Source organism: Rhea americana, unplaced genomic scaffold (genome assembly GCF_003343005.1).
Source record: "Rhea americana isolate MKP2758 unplaced genomic scaffold, rheAme1 scaffold_156, whole genome shotgun sequence".
In the NCBI taxonomy this organism is placed as follows: Eukaryota; Metazoa; Chordata; class Aves; order Rheiformes; family Rheidae; genus Rhea; species Rhea americana.
Window position 1 is genome coordinate 202227 of NW_028185661.1, and position 9606 is coordinate 211832.

At 35.6% G+C, this 9606-nt stretch overlaps 1 protein-coding gene across 1 annotated transcript in view; it reads left to right on the plus strand.

The window, feature by feature from the left end:
• The window catches only part of TTLL8 (tubulin tyrosine ligase like 8), a 17011-nt gene extending 9675 nt beyond the window's left edge, over positions 1–7336 (plus strand). The window contains exons 9-13 of the mRNA XM_085299923.1: positions 1671–1860; positions 3225–3373; positions 4236–4482; positions 5385–5823; positions 6788–7336. Of these exons, the coding sequence (XP_085156049.1) occupies positions 1671–1860; positions 3225–3373; positions 4236–4482; positions 5385–5823; positions 6788–7336 (1574 nt within the window). The remainder of the gene's footprint in view (positions 1–1670; positions 1861–3224; positions 3374–4235; positions 4483–5384; positions 5824–6787) is intronic.
• Positions 7337–9606: the final 2270 nt, after the last annotated feature.

Genomic DNA, 9606 nt, shown 5'->3' on the forward strand with positions numbered 1-9606 from the left:
ATAACTTGGAATTTGAAATTTATTATTGTCACAGCTGCTTGCAGTTATAGCAGAGAAATCACATTTTCTCCATCACTTAAAATTATTATAAACAAAAAGTATTAGAAAAGCCTACTGAGGGCCCCAAATTCTTAGTGTAACTCAAATCACATTTTAAAAACAGACAAGTTGACTCTGTTTAGCGCTTCTATTCCGTTCTGCTGCAGTCCACAGTGTGTTTTACTGATGGAGGAAAAGGAAGGTTTTAAAGGAATAGTCTACCTCTTACCTACCGTTAGCGCACACTGGTATAGCACACGGTGCTATGTCACATAATATAGTTACATTTTCACAGCCCTTACTAGCCTATGTTGTTCTACCTCATCCCTTTTGTTGTCTTTAATCTTCTTGAGATCTTATATATAAAAATGGCTTCTAAATAAGCAAAGAAGTCTTAAAAAACTTATGGGGATTACACTTGCCTGCCTTGACAGCAGCAGAAATTCTTGCTGTCCACTCCAGTTCAGTTAGATCAGGGATGATGGCTGTGTTTTCCAGAGCTGGATAAGCACAGAAGCTTGTTATCTGCGAACTTAATCAGCTGTCCATGATGTTGGTGTAGGCCCTGTGACTTCCTGAAAAACAAATGAGCCAGTTACAAATGCCTGGATACTGTGAGATGAAAGTTTACATTTTGGATATAAGCAGGATATAACCATACCGTTCAAGAATTTTTCAATTCTGCTGTGGAAGTGGGAGCTGAGAAGATAATCATGATAGGATGAGTGGATACTGGCATGAGTTACTCCTTGGTGGCAGGTTAATGATAGGAGGACTGTGAGGAACTGCAGAAATAAATCAAAAATCTACTCAAGAGAGAGGGATGTCAGTCCAAGTAAGGGCAGACTGACATACAGAATTCTAAAGAGATATTTGTCAGAAGAAAACTATGAGAAAGTTGAGTAAAAATCCAGTCCTGCTATAGTCAGGCATTTACTGTGCTCCTGGCTATTCCACTGCCTGGGCGCTTTGCATATTTATGTCAGCGTTTTTACGTTTTAGACTCGTGTCTTTCAGTGGATGATTGGGAAAGACTTGCCAGATGTGAATATTGTCTTACACTAGAGGAGCTAGAAATTTGCACGGAGAATCTATTGTACATCTAATCATGCTTCACTGAGCCAGGAGCTGCTRAGTGAATTTTTCCATATTTACAACACATATTTTCATGCTGTTAATAAACTCCAGGTCATACCTCAAGACTCCCAATGTTTGAAGAATGGTKAAATACTGCCATACACAAGGGGTCATTTTCTGGCTGAAGGACAGTGTTTTCTAAGGAAGTGACAAGTTTTTCTCAAATTTGGTGTTGATCCTATTTTAAATATGGAAGTCTCCTTGTGACTTTCACTGCATGATGTTACGAACACCAATATAAGTAATTTTTTTACCTTGATTTCTCTTTTAAAAAAGAAAATATCCCAACCTAAGCAAAGAAAGTACTTTTCAATCAAAATCTAATCCTCTCCTTAATATGAAGATAGCTATCAGATATAAGGTTAGTTCTTACAGTTAATAAGTTCTTAAGCTCTGGAACATTTTCAGTTGTAATTATATCTGTGCTTATACAAAGTGTCAGGAGATACCATTAACAACCCCTGGCCTATTTTTTGGGGGGTTGATTTTTTAAGGTTCTGAATGTTATAATGAAATGAACGTCAAACAGCTTCCTGGAAAACTAGTAGACATGGCTTGCCTTGTGTGCGAGACCTACCTTGAGCAGATGCAACATAAAGACATTGACAGAATAGCTGATGGTTCTGCCATACTCAGTGAAGAGAAATGGAATGAACTACTTGATCACTACTATTGTCTTGTTCAGTAAGTTTTCRTTGCTACAATTAACTACTTTAAATTCAAGTCCTGGCTAAAAGTTTAGATTAGAACAATGAATAGGACATTACAGGGCAAATAGCCCCATGCTACTGTAAGGTATTCTGTGACTGTCTGTGTGACAGTCTGATTCAAAATGTTGAAACTAGCTGGTCAGAAAAGTAACTCTAATGTTCAATTTAACCAAAAAGAAATTATTTTGGCCATTCAGAGCTTCATTCATCTCAAAGAAACTTGCAAAACAATGTAAGATGAAAATCTAACCCCGTTAGAGGGAATGTATTCCCTTTTGTGAAACTAATAAGCATACACATAATGCACAATGGAAAGGACAAACTATAGAGTTTATTTTAGTAGTATGAAATTCTTTCAGATAGATACCAGTATTTTATCTATGGCTACTGGATTTTTTTTTTGATTTAATAGTTTGGGATTTTTTTCACAGAGATGTTGGTTTGTACAATGCAGTGGTCCCTGAAGTTCTTTYGGAAGGCAGAGGAAGAGGTCAAAAATATTGAATAGCCTTATGGCTACTCATCAGCAGTATAACAGATGTGGATTTAGACCTAGCCTTAAGATAAACTTGAATGATATACTTACTCCATTGCAGAAAAAATTAATCCACTAGATTATACACTCATTCATTTGCCTCTTAACTTGGGCCTGCACAAAGCAAAAGGGTTGGTGCTCTCAATAAGGAGAATGCTTAGTGTGCTTGTTTGTTTTTTCCCTAGGTGTTAATATTTCTGGTCTGCTAGGTCTGACGTAAGGAATGATTCCCTTTCTCTTTCCTGTAGCTACCCTGGCTCTGTTCCTACTTCATATGCTATCCATATTGCAAATTTTCATATGCCAGTTATCTGTAGTCAGGAGCTGTATTATTTGGAAAGAMGACCGACACTGTTATATTTATTAATCCTTGGTTTCATTATATCACTAAATTTTCCAATTCCTAGACACTTCAAAATTGCTTTTGAAATTAATCTTAAGTTTGTATTTGAGGAAGACACCATACAGCAAGAATAGCAGTATGTTTGTCATGTGGCCATAACACTATTTGAAATGTGTGAGTGAAGGCTTGCTTCTTAAAATTAAACCTCACCCACAGTACTCCTGACTTTCACCTGATTASTCTTCTAGTCCTTTTGGAATGAGGAAAGCATAAATGTAGAAAAAGCCCTAAATCCTTGCTTTTCTATGCTTGTTTCATTTTAGGTGGATGTATTTATTTGTAATACAAGAAGTAGTATCTTTTTGTGATGTTAGAAAAAAGTTAAATGTGACTAAGTCCTTATAAATTGCTTTTAGCGCAGTGATGTGTAAACTAATACCTTATACTGTTCTGTTTGCAGTGAAGGTGCTGTCATTTGCAATGCATATAGTTATATTAGCCAGTGTCAAACTATTCTATCCAAAATCAGGTCAGCAAATCCACAGCAAGCTATAGATGGTAATCGCAACATATGGATTATTAAACCTGGAGCAAAATCTCGTGGCAGAGGTAATAACTTCTTTATCTTTCATTGGAGAAGTTCATTAGCTGATTACAGAATCAACTTTTGGAGAATGTTCGCAAAGCAATATTTGTAYCTGTTGTAAAATTGACACTTTTTCAAATAGTCTTCATATAGTTCTTTTTATTTAGATCTTCTCCTTTTTCATAATTAGAACCTGTTTAGTACCTTACAAGATGCTGAGAAGTCTGCGTGTTGAAGGAAAAAACTTGGTAAATTCTTAACTTAATAAATTGCCATTATCTTTTATTTCACATTTAAAGTAAAATTTTTATATGTTTGTTCAAGGATAATGAGAATTTATTTTCTTTAGTTTTGAGCAGAATCTAGTTCTCTTACTCTTGAGATGGGGTCTTGTTATTATAAAACTCTGACTTCTTTTGGTTGAAGTGTGCCAGTGCACTTAAGAGAGAGAGGAGCTTCCCATTCTGGGGGAATACTTTTTTCCAGCAAAATACTGTGCGTATACTGAGCTGAAAACATGTAAGTTCTCATTCACTTCAGTGTGTTAGTATGGAGCCAGCTGTATGCTTGAGAACCAGAATGTGCTTAAACGTTTAAGGATCAGAGTCAAAAGTCTGACGTCAAATAATGTAAACAAATTATTTTCATTTTGTATTTATTATTTCACCTAATCCATGTAAGCAGATAGGGCTGTTGTGTCCAGTTCTCCTGCAAGTCATTTTTTTTTTTTGATAATCCCTAATATTCTTCTACTGTGCAAGTATAATTGTACCGTATATTACAARTGAGTAAAATTAATGGAAATTTTTACATGTATATTGCCTCCCCTTTCATTCAACAGCTGTCAGTACACTAGTGCTTACATYATTTTTTTTCCTCTTTCAGATATTGTATGCAAAGATAGACTGGATGATATCCTGAGGCTAGTAGAGGTGACAGAGGGATGTTCAGTAAAGGAAAATGAATGGGTTGCTCAGAAATATATTGAGACACCGTTGTTAATCTATGACACAAAATTTGACATCAGGCAATGGTTTCTTGTTACCAACTGGAATCCTCTAACCATATGGTTTTATAAAGAGAGCTACCTGAGGTTTTCTACACAACATTTCTCCTTAGATGATCTGGACAGGTAACTAAGGAAGGATAAGCAAAATTTATGTGCACAGAAGTGAATGAGCAAGATTACACTGAAATGTCTGTAGCATATCAGATACAACATTATGATTATTTTCAGAWATTGTAATATTTTACCTATTATGGAGTTTCTGTAGTTGCATTTCAACACAATCTGTGCTAATATGCTATATATTGCTAAATCAGTCTGGGGCTGTGTTTTATAACATGTCACATTAAGAATCTTTAACCTGTTTTGAGTAATACAGGAAGTTTAGTTTAGCGGCATTTTAGAATGCTGTGACAAAAAAATACAGTGCTATGTGATTCAGTCTTAAATATATGACACTTTTAAAGTCAAATACTTTAGATATTTAGATAGATAGAGATGGACACTGCTACAGTTTGAGAAAATTCTGTATGATTTCTATTTGAAAATTTGCATTATTCTATAAATTGGTATTTTTCTAACACTCTRTCTCAAGCGTGGCGCCTAATGAAGTGAATCACGAATGTGTGTCCACAGTTAGTGTTTTCCACTGATTATCTGGCATTGCTCAACACAAGGAATCTTTTACAACCTTTACTGGGTATCCTGATAACGCTGTGGTGAGGATGGAAGCATAGCCAGACTTAATTCACTGAGTAAATTTTCTGTACCCTGGTTTCTTATCTAAGGCCCAGGAAGTGAATACAGTTCTCTTCACTCTGACATTTTAATAAAAAATTATCCTTTATTTCAAATGTGAGGAAATTAAAGAACCTGAAAATGGTTTTACTCTCCAAATTCTATGGCTTTTAGGGCAAAGAYGATTTTGCTTCCGGTGTGATCAGTTCTGCATTTCTCCTTAATCTGCATTTTTTGAGTTTTCTACTGTTTGCATCTGGGCAATAGCTTTGTATCTGCTTCCTTTACAGTTCGATTCATCTCTGCAATAACTCTATCCAGAAGCATTACAAAAATGCCTCAAATAGGAATACCCTGTTGCCGTGTCACAATATGTGGTCCAGCACTAAATTTCAGGAGTACTTAGAAAAGAAAGGTCACAGCACTGTGTGGCAAAACCTTATATGTCCATCAATGAAAAAAGCCATCATCTACACGATGAAGATGGCTCAAGAGAGTGTTGAACACAGGAAGAACAGTTTTGAGTTATATGGGGCAGATTTTATTCTTGGGCAGGACTTTAAACCGTGGCTAATTGAAATCAACACTAGCCCAACTATGCTTCCTTCAACCCCAGTCACAGCAGAACTATGTACCCAAGTACAAGAAGACACAATCAAAGTAGTTCTCAGTAATAAAAAAAATGGCAAAAACAAGGATACAGGAAAATTTGAACTTCTCTGGAAAGAGGTATGGAGGATRTAGCATTACATTCAGTCTAAGGATAATTTATTCTGAAACTTGTTTTGAAGTTTAAGTAAAGTTTTATTGACATAGGAGATTCAGTTTAAAATGGAGCACTTAAATCAATTGTATGTGTAACAGAATACTCCTATGACTTTGTGCAAAATTTAAATATTCCTTCTTTCACTCTTAAGTCTAAAGACAATGACTTCAAGCAGATCAGCCATTTGGGAATGGTTTAATGTGTAGTTGGGCCCCAAATCACTGTTAAAATGGAAGAAAAAGTATTTGTGCTTTTTAATCTTACTGAAGATATTATTAGTTTTATTACATTTTTAGTATGCGTTTTATATCTGCATTCATGTAATTTCATATAATTTACTTAAATGTGGAATTTAGTTGTATTCAGTCTGTAAAACTGAATATACTATATATAGATCAGGAATCAGTGCAGTGCAGGAGAAATCTGCCTTTATTTAGAGGAAATCAGATGGCATAATTGCTTATTATATTTGTATAAATCCTGGGTTGGGGGGAGCTTAGTGGTTTTACTGGACTCTTGTCTATAAAGCATTCAGCTGCGTGTGAACCCAGGACTGAAGTTCTGATCTATACTGGGTACTTCCTCCAGTGAAGGTTGCAATAAATAGATGGAATCACTGTATCCTATTAATATTTGACATATCATCCTATATCAAATGAGCAAAATAGAATGTACCTTTTGGTTTTCTTAAAATTTCCTTACATATTTTTTCTACTTGTTGTAGACATGAGTTGTTTTTATTTTTTTCATTGCTTGGGAAGTCAAACAAAAGATCTAGCTCACATTAAGACTTATGACTCAAGGTCTTCATAGGTTTTGCCATATTCTATGCTATGCATTTAGAATTAATATATAAGACTGCAGGATCTTTATCACTTAATATTTTGAATCTATCTGAATGTRATACATATCTCTGTTTCTCTCAAGGCTCCTTTGGATCTGCCTCCATTTAATGTAACAGATCTTTTAATAGAAGGAGTTGGTATTAAAARATCAAGCCAGAAGGCTACTCCTGTCATGAATGTTAACTTTATAGGATCAAGGATACCTCAAGAGTCAGCTAAGAATTCTTCAACCAGCTGCCAAAAGCAAGAAGAGTCAATGGTACCTCTAGATTATGACAAACAAAATTTCAAAATTGAAAAAGRAAAAAATGTTCTYTATAAAGTACCAGAGCTTCTCAAGAGGCAACGAGGGAAAAAAAGTAAAGTAAAAGATGTAAGGACAAAATCCCTTGGGTACACCGATTTCCCAAGCTCTCCCATGCAATCTATGCAAAGCATTCCAGATCAAAGACTTTTGCCACCTATAAATAAAAGCAAAGGAAGAAAAGATGCAAACTTCTGGAAAATACATCGAGCAAGTCTTTCCTTTCCAAGCATGCATTCTTTCAACCTGCCTTTACATCAGTCTTCTAAAATACCAGGTAGTATTTGCTTAGCAGATATTGAACTGTGTCATGAGCAGCATTTTTAGATGCTTGATGCTAGTAACACAGTGTAAGTATTTAGTTGATTTGTCTATTTTGTTATACACTTGTATCACATCCACTGTTCTTTCAATCCTATTTTCATTTGTAGTTGTATTTAATTTGATTTATTTCCCTTCTGGGTTCCTGTTATCTGTAGAGCAGAATTTTTCATTAGCTGGCAACATTAATTCACAAGATTTCTGATTGCACTACAGGAAAAAGTGTCAGTAAAAATAGCTATTTCATCTCCTATGTTACCTGTAAACATAAGCCTGTAAACTCCTCTCATAGAAATCTTAGATTTGATTTAAAAGAAATAAAAAGAGTAAAGAGAGATTCCTATTGTTTTTAAGGCAYTGTGAAGATGTTGATGTACAAACTTTACATTAAATTTGTATCCCTATCATTGTTCCCTGTGGATTAACGAGAGGAATTTTCTTACTAAGTATGTTGTCAAATATAGCATAAAGAYGTGTCTTTTAAGATACTGTTTGCCAAGACCAGGAACAAACAAGCCATTTTGTTGCCATCTAAAATATTGCAGCTGAAACTTTTTATGTGCTTATTGAGGCTATCAGAATGACTTATGATAGATCATGGCAAATATATGTTATTGATGTTTATTGAGATATATCTATYTATTGGGATTCTACACCTCAGGAGATAAAAAATAGTTTACACATCTGTAATTCAGCTTTCATTGCAAAAGTTCAGCTAGATCTAGCCATYAGTTAGCTTCTCAGAGTCTAGGAAGACCTAGGAAATATTCTGGCTGAAGGATTTGTTCTGGAAGCATGTTTAACGCACTGCTTGGATCAGGTCCTGTTCAAAGGGCAGCTGTGGCTGCTCTAAGCAAAGTGCTGATACCCGTGTTGTAGGTGATAGCCCGGGGCCAAGAACACTCCCCCAAGAGGATGAGCACTTGGAGCCCGTACCATTCTCGGGTCGGAGGGGTTTTAAGCTTACATCTCCTGTGCATCATAGGGACAGGAGAACTATCAGTTCGTAGATGAATAAGCAGAGTGACATGGAGATGGAAGCCACCATAGACTGTGTATGTGTCTAGTCTTTGCTTTGATATGACTTGAGAATTTGTGTGTTTTTTTAAATCTAGTCACTTGTTTCTGAGGAAGGACTGCCCAAGTTGCAGCTTATGCAGCTAGTGCCATTGAAGGTCTAAGAGCACTTGCTATACATAGGCAGCTATCATCCAAGTATATTTTCCATCTATGTAACAAGTATTTTCAAGTTGTAGAATTCAACTGAAATGAAGGTTAATGTTTTTTTTTTTTTTTTTTTTTTTTTTTTTTTTTTTTAATCTCTGGAGGTACACAGATTTATAAGCAGAAGATGCCACGCTTTATATGTGGAAACACTTTAAAATGGAAGAAAACATGTAAACACTGCAGCTCCTTTTGCACAGCTATACAGCAAGAACACTCATATTTACCTATGAATGTCAGCTGTAATCCTGAAGAGATGGACAATATGATCACTGATAGCAGTGTCTTCTATCCATATATTTGAAGTCACTCAGAGCACTTTGATGTTGAAGAAAATGTGGAATTTCTTTGTTTCTGTTTTTTTAAAACAAATAGAACTGTGACAGACTTGAATAAATTGATGTTGACGATCATTTGTCATCAGCAAGTTGTCATATTTCAAACAGAACCCTTAAATATTTGGCACCAGTATTTGTGCAAAAACGGAGTATTGCTGACTGGCACAGAGGCTGGTTGTTCTGCGGGCCAGTAATTTGTAGCAATTTTGTGTGTTTTTTTTGGAAAGCTGAGAATACAGGAAAATGCACTTTTTTTGTGGGGTGAGTTCTTTACTGGCTTAAAGAGTTCAGTCATCTTACTGAAGTGTCACACTGGTACCACTGGGAGTGGATGAAGGAAGAACAGTATATTGCCCCTTAACCAGTAAATGTTGTTTAGGTTGTCTTATGTGACATACACCTGAAGCTGTTTCTGTGAACAGTTAGAGGTGGACAGAGTAGCATGGAAACAGTTCACAGATTGTGTGGGGAGGAAAAAACCCAGCAACTGATGATACCTTGGTAAGTCAAAAACTTCCTATTGATAACTGAATACATACTAATTCAAAATATAAATTGTGCTACGTTTATGCTTTCCTCAAAGGGGGAAGCTTCAGCAAAATGTGGAGGAAAAGCATAAACTAAATGCAGTTTTGATATTAAAACAAGTATCTGAAAAGAAGTAGGAGCAACTTGGAGTGAAGAAACTAAAACTGAAGTAATAAGACACAGGAA